Below are 24,305 nucleotides of genomic sequence, written 5' to 3'. Positions count from 1 at the left end.
AGGAAAAGAGTGAAATGCATATACTTAAGTGAGCAAGAAGAGTGCATGATCTACGCAGCACAGGTATACTCCAGGAACACCTAGGTTCCAGCAGGGAAGTTTTCCTGATTTCCATTGGGTAATAACATCTTAATCTTGGGTGATAACATCTTCGTTTTTTAGATTTCCACACCAAAATCGTCATGTCCCAGTTTGACCTGCAGATATTTACCTGGGGAAAACCTTAAAATGTGCAGAAAACCGAGACCCACTCATAATTGTGATACCCATGCAAACAGAAGTTTAGATAGATGTTGTAGAGGCCTAAGTGTCAGGCTTTTTGCCCCAGTGCTTACTGCCCTTGCCATCTGCAAGCAGTGCTTGAAATGGAAAAATAGAAGTACAGGTATTCTGTGCGGGTGTACTTGCTTGTTTCTGCGAAGTGCCGGTGCTCTCCAAATAAAAGTTTACGTTTTTCTTGAGAAGTACAGGTACTCTACCTGTCAAAAAAAAAGTAACGGTACTCAGTACCGGACAACACTGGCCCATTTAAAGAAAGCAAGTACCTGACATTACCGGCCCATTTAAAGTACTGTCTGCAAGTATTTAAAAACGTTCTTTCTTTTCCATCCCACGAATTTTGCATGCACCAATTTTTTCCTTTTAACCTGTCAATGTCATGTTTTACTACACACCAAGGTGTTCAAGGCCACTTTACAGCAGGGATCCTGTCACCGGGTCCTTCACTGTATTCAAATGTTACCAAACACAGGCAAGCTTATTTTCTCCCATTTAGAATTATATTTGACTGTTCAACATCTCCAGTCTCACCACAAGAATATCTCTGGAAACCAATCTTTTCGAAAACCATCAAAAAATGAAATGTGCTGCAACCGAGATTATGCTTATTTAAAGCCTGATTTGTAATGACAAAAAGAAAACAGTATAGACTAATTTAAAGGCAGGTCTGGTGGCTCAGGAAACTAATTCATCCACTCCAGGGATCAGTGTTTACCTCCATTGTCACATATATAAATGTGGTTGGCCCATTCAGCCTTTCATCCTTCCTAAGTCAATTACCATTGAGTTGGGTAGGAATGAACATCTTATTTCTCATCTGTCAAGAGCTTGTGCTCTACAACTACGCCTGCTAATGTGTTATGGTAAATATATATACGGATCAATGACTGCTCCAAATGGCCACCCCCATGGCAAAGTGTGGCAAATAACCTGATTTTAAGGCTCCTGTGAAGATTCTTTCTAGCTGAAAACTCAGTAAGGCAACCCGCCATACGATATTGAAGTCTTCCCTCCTAATTGTCTAAAAATTCTCATTAAGAGTTACTGTATGTACACTTAGCTCGTATCAATTTCTTGAATGTGTGGCATGGCTCCTATCCCCTCGGACGGAACTGGGAGTTTTGCCACCATAAGTAAGTTCTTTGTTTTTCAATGTTTAATATTTGTTGTTTTCTTCTAAAGACCAAGCAATAGGCCACATCTTTTTTTTTAATCAAAACTTCTCTCTCCGTAAAATAATAAGAAAACCAAGAGTCAGTATTCACCTACAGGGCCTAAACAACGGCTTTAAATACTGTGTTGGTAACTAAATAAATTCAGAGGACTGCGTTTTAAGCTGAGTGGCTGTAACTCAGTCACTGGGTCCCTCGGTCCCGGTTCCTATCCAGTGGAGAAGTAGATTTCAGGCTACTTGATTTCCTCCCACAGGTTTGTGACCCTTGTATTTCTTTACCTTACCCTAGAGTAAAATATTCAGTCTATTACCCTCTTAGCCATATTTTTGTTTTGTTTTTGTCTGTTAATGATACGGTACTAAAACATTACAATATAAACGTAACAGTTTTAAAACCCCACCCGCAAAGTCTCTATGCGCATGCGTCAGCATCCAGAACATGATGTTGGCGCAGAAGCGAACGTTTCTTCTGTTACATTAAATTAGTCCTCCCCGTACAAATATGCTCCTCCCGCCTTCTTGTTGCATGGGCACGAAGACCTGTATCACTAAAAGGGCGCACTTTCCCTGTTTGCATTACGGCGCACCTTTAAACAGGTGCGCCGGGCACACCCAGGGAAAGTGCGCCCTATTATGAAGATTGCACTGCCCTCAGGGCAGACACAGACTCCCGCTGCCCTGGAAATACGGAGCGGCGGTCTGAGAGCTGCCGTGCGTTTCACTGTGCAGACCGCAGCCTGCCCGTACTTTCAAGAGGGATTAGCATTGCCGCCAAGCTTTCAGCATGCTTATATGTGAAGTTTCCTTTAATTCAGTGCGTTGAAGTGTGACATTAAACTGCCACACGCGTGACACTTTGTGTGACGCTATGCAGAGAGTCAAAGAAGCAGTTATGATCATGTCATCAGTCAGAAGTGGCATAATAATGCTGAATCTATAGTTAGCAACATCATAAACCTGGCCTTAGTTATTTTAGGCTATAGAAATGCAGTTAGGGGTACTGCTAATGAACATTTTTTATAGGAGTATTGCTTTGTCTCATTGAGTAAAGTACTCTCCATAGGAGTATTGTTTTGTCTCATTGAGTAAAGTACTCTCCAGTAATGTCATGAAAACGGCATGTGGCCTTTTTTTTAAAAGACAACAGAAAGTAACATACTTGCATCAGTGGAGTAACACAAAATGTTGGGGCTCCCCTGGGGAATGTGATGAGGGCCCCCTACGTTTCCCATATCCCACAGATATTCAATAGTCTTGGACCCAAGCAAGGCCCCTGAAGGATTTAGGGTCCCCCAAAGGGCTGGAGCCGCCATGAGCTGGAGGGGCTGCAGGGACCTGTGTTACACCCCGGACTTCCGTCCACTAAGCTGTTCTTTAGAGAACACATACCATAAATAACTTCCCATGTACATTACGACATTTAGAAAATCTCTAGCTTATATCCAATAATGGCTTACTTTACTATCTTCCCGTGTAATAAACCACCCACCAAGCAGTCTGTCATCTAAAATAGTAAGGGCTTCATTTACGAGGAAGTGGCACAGCATGGCGCTGCGGCAAAAGTGGCAGCGTCACTTCAGAAATGCAGGGATGTGTCATATTTACAGAAATACGGGGCACCCCTGTGTTTCCCCTAGCACTGGCACTAAATTTAGCTGCCTAGTGCCAACACAGGCACTCTTGCCTCATAGTGCAAGTGTTCCTGCATTGCAGGGAATGATTGTTTATGTGCAGGAAGGTGTCCCTTCCTGCACATAAACTATCAATAATGGCAATTTGCTAGTTCTATAGAAGTAGTAAATTGCCATTATTTAATGATTGTTTATGTGCAGGAAGGGGCATCTTCCCGCAGATAAATAATCATTCATGGTGTTTTGCTGTTTCTATGTGCGCTGCAAAATGCAACACCCATAGAAAAAAGCAAAAATGAGGAGAAATAAAAGTATTTCTCCTTGTTGTGCCATGCTAGTGCCACCCCTGGGGTGGCGTTAGTTTTTGGTGCTGCCTCAGGTTTGCGATTCCTTGTAAATCGGGGGCATCATCAAAATGCAATGGGTGTTGCAGTGGAATGCTCACATCAACACCCATTGCACGCCCCTTCCACGCTAAGTGATGCATGTGAAGGGGCAGTATTTACAAGGTGCCGTCTAGCCACAAAAAGTGTCCTAATGCCGCCTTGTAAATATGGCGCAAGGCATTGCCCCACTCGAGCCTTGCTAAAAGTGGTGCTCCGGTGGCGCAAAAGCCTCGTAAATGAGGCCCTAAATGACTTGCTGCTCGCTGATGCAGCATCGCTGATGACGGGGCGCACTCTACAGAAAAGGGAGGAGTCCGCGCAACACCCTGTGTTTCCAGTTCCTCTACAGTTCTAGGCGCTGCAGTTATGGGCATGGTAGGACACAGTCTTAATCATCCAGCAGCCAGCCAAATTTATGCCTAGCATAGGAAGACTGCAACACAACAAGATGATGAATGGAGTGCTGAAACTTTTCAAACACCCACGCCCAGCCACAGATCTGGGTTAAATCCATTGTTGTTTTGCTCCCCATGCCAACCCAGTTTGTACCCAGCCATATGCAAATCAGTTTTGACCCTGTTCCCCAGGGGAACAGTCCAGACCGAACTGCCAGGCCAGGTCCTCCCTGGACCGGAAACATGAATTCTGGATCCGGTTTTGGGGTATCACCCCTCGTCACCCTGGCTACTTTGAATCCACTGGCACAGTGAGCAAGGGACCCACATCTGGGCATACCCTTGCCACTTAGGGTGAACATAGCAACACAGCAAGATGATGGACGGAGTGCTGAAACGTTTTAAACACTCACCCCCAGTCACAGATCTGGATTAAATCTATAGTTCTTTTGCTCACCATGCCACCCCAGTCTGGGCCCAGCCACATGCAAATCAGTCTTGACTCTGTTCCCCATGGAAACAGCCCAGCCCGAAAATGCCAGGACAGGTCCTCCCTGGACCAGAAACAAGCATCCTGTGACCAGTTTTGGGTTATCATCCCTCATTAGCCATGCTAGCTTGAATCCAGTGGCACAGTGAGCAAGAGACCTACATCTGGGCATACCCTTACCACTTAGGGCACACATAGCAATAAAACAAGATGATGGACAGAGTGCTGAAACTTTACAAACACTCACCCCCAGACACAGATCTGGGCTAAATCCATTGTTCTTTTGCTCACCATGCCACCCCAGTTTGGACCCAGCCATATGCAAATCAGTCTTGACCCTGTTCCACATGGGAACTGCAACCCGAACTGCCAGGCCAGGTCGTCCCTGGACCAAAAACAAGCATCCTGCAACCTGTTTCAGGGTATCACCCCTCATCAACCAGGCTAGCTTGAATCCAATGGCATAGTGAGCAAGGGACACACCTCTGAGCATGGAAAGATTGCTGAGGGGACCGGCAGGGCTTTAAACTTAGGGAAAACAAAATCCTTCTAGCGTGGCCTCCTGTCCTCTACAGCACAGAGCAACATGAGGGTCGCACCTGAGAGGTGCTGTTTGTCTGCTTTCGCAGTGGGCGGGGCAAAGAAATAAAACAAAGGCATTGCTCACTGCTTTGGTCTGCCTGGGCCCATTGAGAGGCACTGCCGTCCGGGTCATTATTTTCGACTGTTGAATGCTCACCCCCTTTTAGCTTCCCTTAGACAAACCACATGGTCCATCCAGAGCGCTTCCCTTAGACAAACCACATGGTCCATTTAGAGCACTTCCCTTGGGCAAACCATGTAGTCCATCCAGAGAATCTCAGAGGCTGAGCTTTAATAATTGGAAGAAGCCCGCCCAGCTTTAATTTAGTAATATTCACACAGGCACCAGAGCTTACCCCTCCCATTCCTGTGAATAAATGTAAATCACCTATTGGAGGCTCTGGGCTACAGCAAGCACTGCCAGAGCAACCTCATTTTAGCATCCTGGCTCTTCTTGTTAAATGCAGCTTCCTGGAGCATGCCTCACACTCGGATGGTCCCAGGGGTGCTATTACGCTTGACTAATGCATTTTAGCATGGTGATGTGGACAACAGCATTAAAATGTGGTGGTCCTAAGGGTGCACATCTACATTGCACAAACTTTTTGTAGCGCACTTTCAGTAAGACTCCTAAGAGCATGTTTGGCTGTGCACCCATGTTGCTAATATGGCGCGGGCACCGAGGCATGGTGATTTCCTCATTTGCACTGGGGTCACACCCCATGCAAATGAGAGAATGGTCTCTAATGATAGCACTGGTGCTACATGTGCACCAGTGGTATCAATACTTTACAGGGGGCTGCACAACCGTCCTGAGGTCCCTTCTGTGGGGCTCAGAAAGCAGACACATTGGCCCATTGCACCACCAGCACACCTTGTGTAATATGGACCAAAATGTGTTCCTGCGTAATGAGTATTACAGAAGGCACTGAGCTAGCAACTGTGGCCCCTTGTATAAATCCATATACTGAGTTCTGTGTCACTTCTGTAATCCGGCACCTATATTTTGCTGTACCCGCCACTTTGTGTCCTAGTCAATAGATCAATTGAAACTCACACAAGTGCATATAAGGGTTTGCATTAGCATTTGCATAATGTTATACAAACTCATTCACTCGTTACTATATGCTGTTATTGGATGGCACACATAGGAACGGTACAGTTTTAATGCTTACAGAACAGACTGTGCCATGGTCGCCACTGTCCCTGCTATGTCTTCATCATCTTCTCATACACTCCCTTTGTAGAAATTATATGTCTATGTGGGTTCAGTGTCCACTACAGAGATCTACATGTAAGTTCTCCTTAGTTGTACAAATTCTTTTGTGAATCAGGTTCAGGATTTATGACGTAATATCTCAGGCAGTAAGTCCCATAACGGAGGATGTGGTGGTAACTCCAGTTAGAGCGTCTTCAAAATCTTGAATTTTTCCTCTTCAATGTAAAAATTTTCCAAAATAATTCATGCAAGCGGGAAACTGCTCCCTAACGCCCGCACACATCTTTTCTCAAGAAAAATCTTGGCAGGTTTGATCTGCCCGAAATTCACCAGGGAAAATTTGCTGGGTGTGCAGTATTTACTGGACAACTTAAAACTCTGCACACATGGGGATTTCCAGTGGGATTGGAATTTACACGCACAATCAGAACTGGGGTCTAGAGTGTTTTTTCTACCAAGGTTTGTATACTTTTTTCACTTGTAATATTAGTCTGCCATCTCAAATTCTGGCTTTTCCGTACAGTTAAATAATGTTTTCATTGCCCAATTTCACATATAGACAAATTTTCCTTGCCAAGCCCACTGTCAATGCTGGATTATTTCCAATGGATTTGAGATGTGTAGCTTAGTTAGAAATGTGAAAGCATAATACAGATAAACGCATACTGAGACATTAAGTGCATGCAGCACTGTCCCAAAATGGATATGACTAGGGCAGGAAGCAATGCCATGGATTCCCTAGGTATACCCATAAGTGCTTAAGTATACCAAGATCCAAACATCTCTTCCTATGCAATCAAAGTTGACACAGTTATTAATTACTGAGTTTAAAATCACATCGAAGTTCCATCTTTAAACCCTAAAGTTTTTGTTGTTGTCCTTAGGCCTCCATTTTGAACTTAGCATGGATTTTAACCCTTTAACTAGAATGATCTGTTTTATGTATATGTCAACCCCTCATGCCTTGTACATTTTGAACCAAAGATAAAGGTGAGAGGGTTTTAAGGTCAGACTAAGTCAAACCTTATAAAGTTCTCTAATGTTTATAAGAAATATGCAAAAAGGAATTGAGGAGGTCTCAACACAAAACCAAGCTTTTTGATAGTTGTCAGTGGCGACTAAGCAACTTTATCAAAACTGATAAACAGATATTGTAATAAAGCTATGAACCACATTTTGGGTATTTTAGAATTGCATTCTAAAGAGGAAGCGAGGTATCTTTGCACTCATCAAAACAGCATGTCTGTGTTAAAATTTAAGGTTGATAAAGCTGCCCCATTGAGGGATGCCACGTTCTACTTATTTGCAGCCGGAAGTACAAAGAGACAGCTTCACAGTTTGCCATCTCCTGTGAAGGAAGAATCCCAGCACACATTCTCCTATCTCGTCACCACTATGACAAGGTGGACCATTTCTACTGATATGTCATTTGCAGAGATAGTCCTGGATAGAAGCGATCTCAAATTCAGTGCTGACAGCATACCGAAAACCAGCATGGTGGTCATTGAGATGGAATTTAATTCACTGAAAACTTGTAATTTGCTTCTTACTTAATATTTGAGAGATTTAGACTATTGGGGCAGATTGGAGCTTGGCCCTAGGTTCGAAAGGTTGTCTGGATCATCATGAGGTTTCTTTGGTAAAAGTGATACAGTCACTTTTGTTAAATGTAAATAGATGAGTTCTGTGATCCAGAATTGATTAATAACTAGTGTGTATTAAGTCACGGGTTAGCTTCTGTTAGGAGAAAGAGGGATTTAAAAATTATAACGTGACCTCTATATAGGCCTAATTCTTACGTTTTGCCATTTGTTAATACTTTAGTTACAACTTCAGTGAAAATTGGGACAAAAGTGATCCACAGAAGGCCACTTTCAGAGGTTTTCGATGTAGAGAGGGAAAAATTCCCTATTCGGTTTATTTGATTCCACTCGAAGGATTTCAAAGTGATTGATCATTTGATTACAGAGGTCTTGAGAAACTGTTATCTTACATCTCAAAGCTTGGTAATGATATTTCAGACTTATTTCTGAGCATGCAGTTACTTGAAAGTGCTGGTCCTGAATAGGAAGCCAATGTAATTCCCTCGGCCCCTCGAAGAAATGGGAGTATTTATGGGGCTGAATTGAAGCAGAATTTTGTGGTACTGGTGTACTGGTTAAGAAATATAGTCAGGCGACCGGCCTGGAGGGTGAAGGGATGATACAGATGTGCTCCGATTTTGCTGCCAGTTACGCAGGTTTTCTTGACTTTGTGGAAGAGAGAGCGCGCATTTTGAGCTTTTTCAATTGAAAGAATCAGCCCTTTGTTGCAGATAAAACTCCTGAGCAAGTGTAATTATACCTTGCCTAGAAGAAGCATGTCACTGCCCGGGCATCGTAAGACAGTCACTGGCACTGATATGCAAAGAATGTGCTAATCTACCTCTTAGTCAATCAACTTGGAAGTAACCACCTCACCCAAAACAGAGCGTTTGAAATGAAACCGAGGGCAATCTTACGGTATAAACGCATTGTGGCCCCCATACACGCCTACCAAGGGCAATAAGTCTGACCCCGACTTGAGGTCGGCCTTTGTGAAATGTTAATTAGGCTCTCAAAATTAGCAAAATTCGGGAATTTTGCGTGACATTAAATTTGCAACGTTCCCACAGTTTTGGACTACACAATTTCCTGTAATTTTTGCTCGCAGGAGACTGATTAGAGGATTCTATGCTCCGTCTCATGCCAAGTGAGGTACCATCAAACTACATTCTGAGCCATATGCATAATTTGTGTCATTTTTGCAAAAATATGTGATGTTGCCAGCCTCCGCTTCAAAGGCAGGTGTCTATCTATTGTGCTCTTCAACTCTTATCTGGGCACTTTGTCCCTCGTCCTCTTGCCAGGTTTCGAAAGCTCTTTTGTTCTAGTGTGGTATCGATTTTGTTTTCAACACACGATCAGTCTTCCCGCGCGGACAGGCGCTCCCAGGGGCCACTGAGAAGGCCTGGACACCGGGTGATGGTTGGAATTGGGACCCTATTCGGATTTGGCCCTTCCTTTCCCAGAGAAAACCCAAGGGGCCAAGCAGGGGGACAGAATCTACACTGGACATCTCATTCGGGAGACCGCCTCTGGTTACATCTGACCCCTCCCCCATGTCATTCTTCTTTGTATCAGAGTATCAGGGATGGAAAGGTCTGCAAGTGAATTGACGGATGTCCAAATGTATCGATCAGCCCACTTTCTTTCGCGAACACATAATGCAGCATAAAGTAGTAGGCGGGACGAGCCACAGCAGGAGCGTAGGATTGACAGGCGTAGGCACCGCCCAATGACCACTTTATATAGAGATTAAATTAATTAAATATTATGGCATGGACACTAAGGCACACGGTGCTATCCTGTTTCCACGGGCCATCGACGGAAGTGGTATGCTCTGGCCAATGGCAACGCAAACATGAATTCCTCAAGGCGCCAATAATTCCACTGATGGATTTCTTTTTTTCTTACAAGCTAGGTGAGTGGGATAATGCACCTGCTATATAGAGCTGTGAAGGTCACAGCTTCAAATACTTGGGGAATTTGATATTCCAAATGACAATCCAATAAGAGTCACTCGACAGGACAAGATGTGAGCCCCTGAAGTCAGTGTAGCTAAGATTAGTACTTATCCAGTGCTTGAAATGGAAAAATAAAAGTGCAGGTACTCTGTACCTGAGTACTTGCTTCTTTCTGAGAAGTGTCGGTGTTCTCCAATTAAAAGTATTACGTTCTCCTTGAGAAGTGCAGGTACTCTCCCTCTCCAAATAAAAAAGTCGCGGTACTAAGTACTGGACAGTACCGGCTCATTTAAAGCACTATATGCACCTGATGCAAATGGAAACACGCGTTGACACGCTAGCTGCTGTTCCATTTATACCACCTTAAAGTACTGGATGAAATGGGAAATGAACCACTTATCTTCCTCAGTTCTCCACAGTCACGAAACTGTGCCGATCTTTGAAGCATCGTGTCGGTTCAAGTGAGGGTAGGGAGTTTGAAAATTAGGCGAGCATCACACAATTTCACCAAATTCATGAAGATTCGCTAACCAAGTGACACTTCTGTTAGTGAATTTCGTGAAATTCACGTTTTGTCTAACAGTTTCATTTAAGTTTACCGCCATGCCATTGTTCAATAAGGTATGGACAGCATGCTGTATGTGACAACCACCTCCCTACTCGAGGTACGCATGCTCGCTTCATACGTGGTTAGAAGGGGCTTTGATAGCACGTTGGACCTACCTCCTCACCTCATCTGTCCCTCGGGACACCACAAGGATAGGGTGGCCAGGCGACCCGGATTTGCCAGGATAGTCCCGGTTTTTCACCAGCTGTCCCGGTAGATTTCGGGAAATTTAGCTCATGTCCCGGTTTTTAAAGAGTCGCCTGAAAACTGTAAGAAGTGATTTTTTTGTTTTCTAAAGCAGAAATACAAAGCAGGTGTTATTTTAACAGGCATTATACCGGCTTTAAAAATGGCATTTCATTTGTGTTCTTAGTGCCTCTTCTGTAATTCTGTGGTGATGAGCGCTGTCATTCTCGGCACTCGGTTGAAGAAAACTTGTTGTCCTTCTTCTATTTTTGTGAAATGTCCCGGTTTTTGGCTTTGAAATTCTGGTCACCCTACACAAGGATGGATCGAAAAGTGAAAGTAAATCACATAAGTTCCAGTTCAGCTGCATAGCTTGTTGAGGCGATTGACCTGCAAATGTTTAGTCACTGTAGTGAACTTCACTCACTGACCTACTGCGGTTGCTGATACAGCTCAGCGGGGTACTGCACCTGCTGCAGTTGTAATTGCAATTGCAATTACCTCCCGTCCCTCCCTCGCCTTCCTTTAAACCAATGAGGCTTCCTGCCTCCCACTAGACCCTCCCCTTCCCTTTTAAACCCCCCCCCCACCCCTACCCCCTCCTGTTCTTTTTGTCTAGCCCACGCTAGACTTTCCCTTTTCACTTACCTTCACGGCGGGGCCTGGAGGTCATCGTTGGATGCACTCCTCGGGAAGCGGAGCTCCGCGAGGTGTTCTTCGGCCGGGCACGTCTTTTCTGAGCAGGCGGGGCTGCTCGTAAGTCGCGTCCTGGGAGGCGGCTGACTGGGTCAGCCGGCTCTTGGTGGCTGGGGCGTTCAGTTCCGGTTTTTCTTCGCCGCGGAGCCGCGGAGGGATGCCGAAGAGTGTTTTTGGGTTTCTCTGCGGGTAAGACGGGCGTTCTGCCCGCATTTTGGCTGAAATTCTTGTTTTATCCTTTATTTGGATTGGTTCTGGGATATTGTTCCTGGGTCCTGTATATTTTATCTGTGGATGAGATCGTGCCTACAGATTCAGTTAATGGCCGGAATCCAGGTGCTAGAGCTCAGTGGCAAGGTCAAGTACCTTTGGTGCAGCAGGTTACCTGTGTACAGTGGTACGACTCCCGCCTACACCCTTAAAATTTCTTATGAGGATTATTTCTTCTTCCTCCTCAAAGGAGGGTGGTGCTGCGCCCATCATGTCCAGGGAGGAGGTGCGGGAGATGTTCGAGGGGGCTGTTTCCAGAGCTCTTCATGCGGGGATGGCCTGGCCTAGTGGGGCTAGGGCTACCCATTCTCCTGCAATTGCAGGGAAGTCCTCCTCTGAGAGTGTGGGAGGGGATGCTCCATCTACGTCCTCTGGAGGTGATTTTGGCTCCAGGAAGGTGATGTGGGTTGTGATGGCACATGTAAGGGTTTCCTGTGTTTAGTCCTGCCAACGCTGGCTCTCACTTATTTCCACGATATCAGACGCTGTCTGTATTTTCCATGCCTTTTCGGGAACCTGTGAAGGATATGGTGTTTTGGGAGTGGAGGATGTGGATATGGCTCAGGTTCCACGGTTCATTCAGATACGTTCTTTACTTTAGGGTGAGGAGGTATGGCCTCCCTCGGTCCTCCTGGATTCACGTTTGGCTACCCTGATTGGCAAAACTGCTGTCAATCCGGAGGATTGTGTGCCTGCTGATGCCACGGCCCGTAGGGTGGACTCAGGGCTTAAGAGGGCTTTTTGCGGCTGAGGATCTGGCTCTGTGGGCAGGTATTTCTTCGGCTTCCGCGGCCCAGTCGTTGGTGCAGGACTTGGATGGACTGGCAGTGGCTGTTCAGGATGGGGCAGAGTGTTCGGAGCTCCTGGCTGGTATGGGGCAGCGGCCTGGTTGTTGGCTGATGTGTCTTCAGATGTGGTCCGTACTTCGGCTCTGGCTTCTGGGGCTTTGATTGGGGCTCGTAGGTCCCTCTGGTTGCGTTCCTGGAAGGCTGATCCAGGGGAGAAGGCGGCCTTGTTGAGACTGCCATTTGAAGGCCGTAACCTATTTGGTGGGCAATTGCCGTCCATGCTTTCCAAGGCATTTAAGGAGAGGAAGCATGCCTTACCTTATAAAGGGGGTTCTTCTTCGGGTGAAGGGTGGAAGAAGCATTCCAGATCTTCTCCTACTAGGGTTGCTAAATCCTTTTCATTCAGGAAACGACGTTTTCAGCCGCGTTTTTCGCCTAAGTAGTCGGCTCCTGCGACCCGGGGTGGTTTCAAGAAGGGGTCCTGACAATCACTGTGGGCCTGGCAGAGGGCCGGTTGGGGGAAGACTGAGTCACTTTCTGTCAGCTTGGGAGGACAGTGTTAACGATCATTGGGTAATAGACATTGTGACCAGTGGTTATGTCATAGATTTTGTTGTGGTTCCTCCAGATTCAGGGGTACGTCCCACACCTCTGCCTTCAGGGGGGTCACGGAGAAGAGCATTGTTGAACGGAGTGCGAGGCTTACTGGTCAATGGGGCCATTTCCCGCGTTCCGCTAGACGAACGGGGTCAGGGCACTTATTCGGTCTTGTTTCTTGTACAGAAAGTTTCAGGGGGATTTCGGCCTGTGCTCAATCTATAGGAGGTGAATACCTGGATCAGGACAGTGCATTTCCGCATGCTGTCCATTCAGTCTATTTTTCCATTGGTCAGACGAGGGGACTTTCTGGTGTCACTGGATCTGCAGGATGCTTACCTACACGTGCCTGTGGCAAGATCCTCTCAAAAGTTCCTGGGGTTTGCAGTGGATCGGGTGCACTGTCCGTTTTGTGTTCTGCCGTTCGGCCGCAAGACTTCTCCTCAGATTTTTCCGACGGTACTGGCCCCCCTGGTGGCTTTGCTACATTCAGAAGGGGTGTTTACTCATCCATATCTGGACGACGTTTGCTCCGTTCTACCTCGCAGGCCCTATTTCGGAGGCAGGTTGCCCAAGTTCTGGTGTCCGGCAGAACCACGGTTTTTTTATTCAACGGGGGGCTGTCGGTTTAGTCCCATCCCAGGATCTGGTTTTTCTGGGGTCTCAGTTTCGGACTCTTCTTGGCTTGGTGGCAGTGTCAGTGAAGAAGTATGTGGTGCTCCGGTCCATGGTGTGGATGGTTGTGGTACAGACAGCCCTCCGTGCTTTTCTATGATTGCGGCTGCAAGGTCATTTGGTGGTTCTGCGGTGCTTGTTCGGGCAACGTAGTGGCCAGGGCTTATGTCATACTTCATGGGGGGACCTGGTCTAGGGCTTTGTTCGGTCTGGCCTGGAAGATTTTTGTGTGGGCTCAGGAGTGGGTTTCTGCTCTCAGGGCTGCATACGTTAGGGCATTGTGTTACTTCCTCTCAACTTTTCTCCGTCCAGAGTTCACTGTTTCTTCATCTGGTTCGGCTCTGGGGTCTTCCAGTGCTGGATGTGTTCGCGTCCGAGAAAGACGCGTAGCTCGGTCACTTCGGCTCCCGGTTTTCGGTGTCCCCAAGCCTGGGAGGTGGACGGGATGTCGTGTCCTTGGCCGAGGGGCCTTTTGTATGCGTTCCCGCCGTTTCAGCTACTCAGGCCTTTGCTGTTAAGGGTGCGGCTTCTGGGGGCCAGGGTTGTCCTGATTGCTCCCCATTAGCCTAGGGCGAATTGGTTCCCATTGCTGCGGCTGAGGGCATCCTGTCGGATGTGGCCTCTTCCTCTGTGTCCGTCTCCCCTGGAGTTTCCCGGCCTCTCGTTGAGGTCTTGGGGAGGTTGCACATGACTGCCTGGGAATGGCCCGCCGAGGTTTGACGGGTCTGGGGGTGCCAGTGGCTTTAAGTTCTACTTTACTGGGTTCCTGGCGGCGTTCCACTTTACTTTCTTAGGGTAGGCTGTGGTAGTTTTTTTTTTCTTCTTGATGCTTGAGGCATGTATTGGATCCTACCGGCACGTCTCTCTTTGATGTGATGCAGGTCTTGCAGGACGGTGCACAGTTGAGGTTGTCTGGGGTGTCTCTGCTGGTACAGTGGGCGGCTATTCAGGCATTTTGAGGTCCGTGGCGCAGCCTTCCGGTTAAGGGTCGTTTGTTGCCGGGATTTTTTCAGGGGCTTTTTCATTTGTTTCCTCGCCCTGTACGTTCTTTTCCTTCAGGGGATCTTTCTTTGGTATTGGAGGTTTTAATGGATTATCCTTTTGAACCTCTGGGGGACTGTGTTTACGTCTTCTTTCCTTAAGGACGTTCTTTTTGGTGGCCATTGCTTCGGCTCGCCGTTTAGTAGAAGTGGGGGCCTTGGCCTGTTCCTTTCCTTTTTGGGATGTTTTTCCGGATCGGGTGGTTCTGGTTCCGGTACCTTCTTTTATCCCGAAAGTCAATTCTTCTTTTCATGCTCGCCAGGAGGTCATCCTTCCTTCCTTTTGTCCGAATCCCGCTTTGGTGGCGGTGGTTCGTTTGCTTTTGTTGGATGTACGCAGGGCTTTGTTGGAGTGCCTGAGGGTGGTGGCTCCTTTCCGTAAGGGTGATTCGCTTTTTGTAAATTTTGGGCCGGCCCGTAGCGGAGATGCCTTCCACGGCTTCCTTGAGTCGGGGTGAGATCATTGATTCTGTTTGTTTTTTTCCTTGATGGGGGTTGTTCCTCATCAAGGGGTTTGGGGTCGTTCTACCTGGGGTATGGCGGCTTGGGTGGCAGAGTCTCAGGGGATTTCAGTGGTGGAAGTTTGCAGGGCCGCCACTTGGGCCTCGCCTTTGGCGTTCATTCGGCATTTTGGCCGGTCGGTCTTGGGTTGTTTGGAGTCGGTATTGGTTCACCGGGTCTTCTCCTCTATGAAGTCTTAGGGGTGGGGTTTTGGTGGACTTTGTGCATGATATTGACCTTCTTGCAACTCAGTGTCCGTCTCCTGTGTGCTTCTTGCTATGTCTCATTGGTTTAAAGGAAGGCGAGGGAGGGACGGGAGGTAATGCGTCCATTTTCTTGCGATAATGGCATTACTCCTAGTCCTACTCCCTCGCCTTACTTTCCGTTCCCTCCCGCCCTCCCGGTACGGACTGTCTGAGTTGCTGCTTAGGCTTGGTTTTTGTACAGGAGGGGGTAGGGGTGGGGGGGGGTTTTAAAAGGGAAGGGGAGGGTCTAGTGGGAGGCAGGAAGCCTCATTGGTTTAAAGGAAGGCGGGGGAGTAGGACTAGGAGTAATGCCATTATCGCAAGAAAATGGACGCATTATATAGCACTTATTACCAGTAATGAGGTACTGAAGCGCTTTATAATGAGTAGCATGCTACTCCCAGAATCCAAGATTAGTGATTAATGCAGTGGTTTTTGTTAAGAACTGGTATTAGTCGTGCTCTCACGGAAAAATAGATTTTTGTAAATGTTTGCGAGACTTGTAGGTCATAGTTATGAAACCAGTAAAACAGTGATTTTTTTATGCTCTGCAGTACGCTTGCAGCAGAAAAGAGGACACGGGGTATAACCTTGATAGCCACTGTCCCAACACGCAGGATCGAAAGCTATACTGGTCGGGACTGGGGCAATCAAGTTGTGTCTCTATATTGTACTGATAAGAATACAAAAACAACAATAATAATAGTGCATACTAATAAAAATAACACTTTTTCATATAGCGCTTCATACTACACATCTGCGGCTTCCAAGCACTTCTAAATACAGATGTCACCAGTACTCACTCATGCTAATCAATTCACTGTCTTTGGGAGGGAGGAAGGTTGAGTGGGCTTTGCTGGGATTTAATCTCAGGATCTGCCCATCACTGCTTTGTTATAGAAGTGAATGTCCGGCTCACTGCCCTGTCCCTCTGACTGGATGGACACAAATCATGGAGTTGTGAACCAAGCCATGGTGTGGACGCGTTTGGTTTGTGGGAAAACTGTCGATCCTCTGAGCAGGAGGCACCAACCAATGCACAGAGCTCTTGCTGAAAGGCAAGGATCAGTTTCATGCTTGAAGGATACAATTCCCATTTGAATGCTCTGTGCCTGCTACCTGCGCCTGCTATCTATGCTCTTCCGGGTCAGGTTCGAAATGGATGTGTTGAAAAACAAAGCTATGCAAATCGCTAGATCTTTATAATTCCATTCTTGACTAGTGGGCCAGGGGTAGTAGCTACAACAGAAGAACCTAAGGTGGCTAATGCCTGACTTCTTCAAGGGTTCCGCATTCTTTAAAAAGCAATGCATTCTCTTTTCCTTCTTTTTGGATTGTAAACGTATGTTTACAAATACAATAATATGGTAGCAAAAATAACTTGTTAATCAAATTTACAATGAAACAGCAATTATGAATGAAAATATAAGGCAAATTGTGAAGTTTAAAAGTAATACCATAAAAGATAAACACTTAGGGCCTCATTATGACCCTGGCGGGCGGCGGAGGCCGCCCGCCAGGATCCCGCCCTCCAAATTACCGCGCCGCGGTCAAGAGACCGCGGCGGGTATTACGAGTTTTCCCCTGGGCTGGCGGGCGGTTCCAGTAAAACCGCCCGCCAGCCCAGGGGAAAACGACCTTCCCACGAGGATGCCGGCTCGTAATCGAGCCGGCGGAGTGGGAAGGTGCGACGGGTGCAGTGGCACCCGTCGCGTATTTCAGTGTCTGCAAGGCAGACACTGAAATACTTTTCGGGGCCCTCTTACGGGGGCCCCTGCCGTGCCCATGCCATTGGCATGGGCACGGCAGGGGCCCCCAGGGGCCCCGCGACCCCCCCTACCGCCATCCTGTTCATGGCGGCTTTCCCGCCATGAACTGGATGGCGGTAGGGGGGGTCAGAATCCTCATGGCTGCGGAGCGCGCTCCGCAGCCATGGAGGATTCCAAAGAGCAGCGGAAAGTCAGCGGGAGACCGCTGACTTTCCGCTTCTGACCGCGGCTGAACCGCCGCGGTCAGAATGCTCATTGGAGCACCGCCAGCCTGTTGGCGGTGCTCCCGTGGTCGGTGGCAGAATGACCCTCTTATTCTGATGGGGAAAACGAAAAGATAGTTCGAATGCAAAATTAAAGAAAATGAGCATGTCAAAACTGATTTATAGTACTACGATATATTTGCATATGGAATTATCAAGGAGAGGCAATAATATAGTATTCGAAGAAGCATTTAATTGTCATTCAGAGCACCTGAGCTGTGGAACTCACTCCTAACTGTCCTTCTATCCAATGTTTTCACTTTGTGCCCCACCACTGTCCCCATTGTATAATTCAGCGTTTTTATTGTAAAGTATGTTGGCACCTCGTAAGGTGATGGGGTGAGTGGAAAACTATCCTAAACATAAAATAATTATGATTTTATGCATCTCCTTTTCAGTTCCTTTAATACTGGTAATAACCGTGAGCCCCTTTGCGATCTGATTGCAGGACAGGTTGGTTCAATGTTGAAGTGTAACCCAGTATTATAATCATTCATTCACCAAAGTGCATGGGTTTGCCTGACTCTAACATGGCTGCTGTGCAGAACACAGCAACACCCACAGGTATGGTATCGTGGCAGAGCTTAAACCATTACATTAATTTAACAATGTCCATTGTAATGTTTTTGCAGGTTTCTATGTGGAATAGCTGCAGACAGTCACACCATCAACCTACAGGTCAAGACAGAGCCCTCGAGTCCACCTCTGCAAATGGAGACTAGCGGCTATCTCAGCCCAAGTGGGATGTCAGACACAAGCAGCAGCTACGGGCTGTCTATCGGAGGCCAATCGCAGGGTCTGGACTCACCGACTACACTCCTGGGCTTCTCCGACTCAGGAGACAAGCAGTTTGCTGACAGCCCCATATCAATGGAGGAGGAGTCAGCCATGCAGTGCATGCTCAGCTCACTGCCCAAGCGGCTGTGCCTCGTGTGTGGGGACATAGCCTCTGGGTATCATTATGGAGTTGCCTCCTGCGAGGCATGCAAGGCTTTCTTCAAGCGAACTATTCAAGGTAAGGCCTGGATTCTATTGATGCTTGGGAGGAGTTAATTTGATTTCTCTCTAGGTTTACAGCTGATGGAAGCAGTGGTAAGTTAGAGGGGCCTTCAGCAAGTTAGGCCAATTGTCCCCTAGACCTCCTCTTAAATCAGTGCTACAATCAACAGAAATCAATGACAACCAGGTCTGTAAATTCAGTAGAGGCAACCAATCATAACTCTCAGAGAGGCCATAGAAGCATGAAAGGAATCAAATGAATGATGAGAGTATGGGTAAACCGCATTGGGGAGGGGAATATTTATGTATGAATAAACAAATGACTAAAAGCTAAAATATTTTTTGTCTTAAAAAGCAGCACACATTGCCATAGTAGCCCCTGGTACTGAAGGGAGAAATTACTTTGTGAGTGGAAGAGCTCCTTGTTTATGGGCAGAATACTGTCACTCACAATTAACTTAGCCAATGGCTAAAGTTAGGTTACCCACTGCCCCATATTGAACGCTGTTGAAAAATGTGAATGGCACAATAACAGATCAATGGATGAAGAGAGCTGGCTGAAAGCCCCTTTTAAAGTTCTGTTTCTGTTTAGGATTGATCCAGCGCATAGCTCTTCAACCAGGACTTCCCAGTTTTAATGAACAAGCTACAAGACAGAAATTCAGCAAAAAGCCATTAAGAATGCCAAGCCTTTCATTGTTTTCTAAAGGTTGCTTTGTTAAAGCAGTGACACATGAAAGGCGTAAGGGAATTCCAGAGTTTGGATGCAAAGAACTGAAAAAAACTACCATCCTTCCTGGCTGTCTAATCCTGGTAGGAGGTTCAGGATGAGGTTGGAGGACCTCAGAGCACTACTAGGAATTAGGGATAAATCAGGTGTCCAAGAAAGCTGGCACCAGTGTTGGCGAAGGCCTGGAAGCAAAGCAGAGGGCCTTAAATTTGATTTGTTTTTCTACCGCCAATCAGTGAAGTTCTGACAGGTGAGAGGAGATTGAGTGATGTTTGTGGATATATTCAGAATCAGGCATTCTACTGCATTCTGTATTTTTTCCAGATTTCTTTTTAAGTCAGAGAGACTGCCAGATACAATACATTCCAATAGACCAGACGGGATGTAATAGTAGCTTGGAGCATGGCTTTTTGGAGTGGAAGACTGACAAGCCCTAAATACCTTCTTGAGGCTCCCGAGGAGACCATGACAGCAGGAAGACAGCCTTTTAATCTGGAGTTCTAAGGTTAATATATCATCCATCCAGAGCCCAGATTTTTACTACCAGCTCTGGTGGAAGGAAAAGAGCCTAAAACATCTGGTCACCAAGCAGGGGTCTAAAGATTGGATGGTTCCCGACAACCATCACTCCTGCCTTTCCATCGTTCAGCTTCAGGCAGCTAAGTCCCATTCAGCGTGCAACATCAGAGAGGCAGTTCCTTAACTACTCCAAGTTATTTCCCTACTCTGGCAACAGTGAAATTACGTTCTGGATTTCATCCATGTAAGAGTTGAAGGCAAAGCCAAATGATTCCACAACAGCAGCTAAGGAGTGGACATAAATGCTATAAAAGGGTGGACTAAAGGAAGAACCCTGAGGCAACCCACAAGGAATTAGCAAAGTGAATAGAAGAATGGCTTCTTATAAACTCGAAAACATATCTCCTTAAGAAAGGAGGAAAACCACTCTAGGTCCTTGTTGTTAATTTCACACCCCACGAGTCTCCGTAATAACGAATTATAGGACACTGTATTAAATGTGGAGCTCAAACAAGCAAGATGATTGCTGCCAAGTCACTTTGATCAAAGGTTCATTCTAGGTTCTTCTGCAACTTATAGCAAAGCAGAATCTTTACTTGATCAGGGCGAAAACCCAACAGAGAAGAGTGGAGCAGATTGTGAGACTCAAGATAAGCAGAGAGTTGACAATTGATATGTGTTTCTAAAATCTTGGTAGAAAAGGGAGAACAGATATTGGGCAAAAACGTTCAAGTCTGGCCAAGTACAATTAAGGTTCTTTCAATAGTGGAATAACCACTGCATGTTTCAACGCAAGGGTGACCTGGGCCTTGCAGCCTGACAGAATAAGCAGATTGGCCAGAGACACATAGATAATAGATACACCCTTATTATCGATGGAATGGGGTGCAGCGAGGTCCAAATAAGTGCCTGATTTCACCATTTTGGCCAAGATATGAAGATCCTCTATTTGGATAGAACTAAAGGACCACAGACAGGGACCCAATAGAATAGGAGGGTCAGAGATACCTGGAACTATTATATCCCGTGCCTCAGCAGGGAAAGCGGAGTATGTGTCGCTAATTTATTTCCAGAAGATGTGTGCCAGTCCATTACATAAAATGAAGGTAGTAACTACCACAGCAATTTCAGGGGCAGAGTTTAACATCTATTTAACAACTGTAAAAATCTCTCTGGCCGAGTTAAAGGCCTTAGTTATTGAAGAATAGAATGTGACGAGTGTGGTCCTGATGGTGTTGCTGTAAAGTTTAATTGCTTCCTTGTAGTTCCTTTTGTAAAGACGGAAATATTTTTTGCCAAGGGCGTCCTAACACTTTACGCTCTTTTTTAAGAGTCAAAAGAAGGGAACTAAAGTTAGGTGCTAGCAGTTTCATGGTTGTCCTGGACATAGCAGTCATAAGAGTTAACCTTACTATTCGAGACACTGTGTAGATATGGCTTGAAGTCCAGATCCACACAGAAACTCTAGGGGGTCACTGGAGTGGTTGGATCCCAGGGAGATGTTTACAAACTGACAGGGTGTGCATGTTTGGCCTCCCAGCGGATGCACCCATATGACTGTCCAATAAAAAACATTGTACATTGTATTCCTTAATCAAAATGCCGACATGTGCTATTTGAGAATGCATATGTCTTGCAAACTGCCGATTGTTTGTATATAAAAACCTGAATAACATAGTTAGGAGAGAAGAAAAAAACAATATCTAGGCTTTAGGTCCACACCTTCAAGCTTTGGCTTTCTTCAATGAGCCTCTTTCAGCGATTGGCTTGAGACTTTGTCATTAACGTCCTGGTTCAGCCCAGTGGATTATTGTTCTCTCACCTAATGGTGTTAGCTAATTGAGTGTTTCCTTTCATCTCTACTGTACGAGGGACTATTTCCCAACTACAGCCCTCTCTGTCCAATCCTGCCGGCTCCTTCTTCAGTGTCTCATTTTAATGGGCTAACATTGCATACATTAGCGCATTAACCTCAAATTGAGGGGCAGAGTTACTAACAAGTCACGCAAAGCAGCAAGACAACTTGATGCGCTGCGTTACAGGGTAGGGATGCACCATATCTATTGCGATATGGTGCATTCCTGCTCTCTCTCTGAGGCACTGAGTTCAGCCTAGCACCAACGCAGGCACCCTTGTGCCATGGTGCAAGGGTGTCTGCGTTTCCATCAGGATCAACTTTTAGGAGGAAGAGACACTTTCCTGCACAAAAAGATCCTCTGAAGCTTTTTTCCTCTTATGTGTTCTGCAGAATGCATCACATGTAGAAACAGGAAAAGCATGAGGAGAAATAAACATGTTTCTTCTTGTTACGCCACACCGGGGAAGGTGTATCATTTTGACACATTCCCAGGTTTACTATACTTAGTAAATCTGGGAATGCACAAAATACATGGGTGGATGCATGGGAACACCAACGCTCCACCCAAGAGACGACTTGCACTGCCTTGCGTTACTCCAGATTTAATAAATCATGCGGAGCTACACAGGGTGGCTTTGTGTGACACAGTAAATCTCACTGAAGCCCTTGCATTGTCTTGACCTACCCTGCATGATGTAATGGCAACTCAAGGGCTAGGTAAATCTGGGCCCTAGTATTTTTGCCAATACTCGTCATTTACTGTGCTGAAAACGGAGAACAGAATGGCTGGACTGGACCAGGAAGGGGTGTCAGTTTGGACCAGGCAGGTTTCTGGCATGGAGACACCACTATTATTTGTTAGTGTCCTCACATCAGCTCTCCCAATCTGGAAGGCATCCAGTTCTGAGGTCTGGGCCCTAGTACATCACAGGGAACAATGTAGTCGGACAGGCGCGTGACGGCAGGGCCAGGGGTTACAGCTACATGATTAAATGCTTATTGATTAGTCTTCATACCTAACTATCCCTCCAGTTCCTGACACTTAAAGTGACAGCACCGCACAGAGAGAGACTTCCTAGAAACACTGTCAATGGAGAAAACAAATCAACACAGCTGCACACATTAGTGCCTGGATTACATCAATGCTCCCTGGCTGCACTATTTTGTGGAATACTCAGAATTACCGCCTGCAACACCACTAGTTTTTACGTTTTGCTCTATTTGATTCAGCCTCGCCTTTTCATATAAAACTTATTTTAAAAAGTCACTTTAGCATGCAATTTATAACTGTATGCTTACTTGCAAGTCTTCTTGCAATTTAAACTAGAACTGTGCTACATGTTCGATGTTTAATTAATGAAAACAGCTGCAGAACTCCAGCTGTCAATGTTCTCCAAATGGACATCCCATCACGGTACATTTAGTGAAAGACTGTTGCAGTAATACTATTAATCCAGTAATTGTGTTACCACACCTGTCGTGATGTCAGCGCATATGTCAGTTTCAGTGTGGAATAATCTTCATGTTTTCCAGCTTTCAAAAGTGAAGGAAGCACCATTTTCCGGGTTGAGCCTCTGATAGCATGCGCTAGTGCATGCATATTGCTTGCAAGATGCTGTTGTATTTAGAAAAGGGCTTGGATCAATCCCTTTGCTTATCATTTGTTGGCTTGCCTGACACTCTTCCTTGCAGTCTTGTAATTGGTCACGACTGGCATCTCATCATTTCTGTTCCTGTACATGGAGCAGGTCCAAAGCACTATTTGATTCAACTTAATCAGTTAATCAGTGCCGTTTGCTGCTCCTGATGTTATTGAGGTACCATTTTGTTGTTTTTAACTGCTAGTGCTCAGCAAACAGATGGCGTGTGACTGGCAAAATTGTGCCCAGCAGGACAAACAGAACTGCAAAGTTGTATTATCTGTAGTTAATGTTTTATTCTATTTTACCAAGTCTTCTATTCTCACTTTACACTCTTGTTTTGTTTTGGTTCGTTGGCGCTGTTCTCAAAAGATGACTATTATCTTGCTCTAAATATTGCAAAGCCACATTGTTTCTTTCTTATATATAATTTTCAAACTTATGCTTTAACACATAACTGTGCAGTATGCCCCAATCCACCCCACTTCAATACAATCCGCCCCACTCTAATCCAAACCACTGACTCCAATCCACTTCAATTTACCACACTCCAATCCTCCCAACCCACCCCACCCCAATCCAAAAAATATTGCCCCACTCCTGTACAGCAATCCAAAACAATCCGCCCCACTGCAATATACCACAATCTGCCCCACCCCAATCCAGAAAATCTGCCCAACTGCAGTCCAAAACAATCTGCACAGCTCCAATTCAAAATTATATACACCACTCTAAGGTGTCTCATTCCACTCCAAATCAATCAGCCTCACTCCAGTCCAAAACAATCTCCCTCACTCAATCCAAAATAAACTGCCCAAATTCAGTTTACCCCACTCCAGTTCAAAACAATCTCCGTCACACCAATCCAGAATAAACTGCCCAAATTCAGTTTACCCCACTCCAATCCAAAACAATCTGCCCCACTCCAGTCAACCCACTCCAGTCCAATCCACCACACTCCAGTCCAATCAATCCACCTCATTCCAATCCAATTCACCTAATTCCATCCCAATCTGCCACACTCCAATCCTCCCAATCCACCCCACTTCAAGATGCCCCACTTCAATCCAAAACAATCTCCCACATTCCAATACAGCAATCCAAAACAATCTGCCTCCCTCCAATCCACAACTATCTGCTCCACCCCAATTCAAAACAATCTCCCCACTCCAATCCAAAATAATCTTCCCCAGTCCAATCCAAAACAATCAGCCCCACTCCA

The 24,305-nt window shown here is 46.0% G+C and overlaps 1 protein-coding gene across 1 annotated transcript in view; it reads left to right on the top strand.

Moving 5' to 3' along the window:
- LOC138259451 (estrogen-related receptor gamma-like) overlaps positions 1 to 24,305 on the top strand; it is a 139,345-nt gene that overhangs the window by 28,498 nt on the left and 86,542 nt on the right. The window contains exon 2 of the mRNA XM_069207202.1: positions 17,970 to 18,352. Within this exon, the coding sequence (XP_069063303.1) occupies positions 17,970 to 18,352 (383 nt within the window). The remainder of the gene's footprint in view (positions 1 to 17,969; positions 18,353 to 24,305) is intronic.

This window comes from Pleurodeles waltl, chromosome 9 (assembly GCF_031143425.1).
Source record: "Pleurodeles waltl isolate 20211129_DDA chromosome 9, aPleWal1.hap1.20221129, whole genome shotgun sequence".
Lineage (NCBI taxonomy): Eukaryota > Metazoa > Chordata > Amphibia > Caudata > Salamandridae > Pleurodeles > Pleurodeles waltl.
Note: the sequence above shows the minus strand (reverse complement) of the source record. Positions and strands in the feature narration are given on the sequence as shown.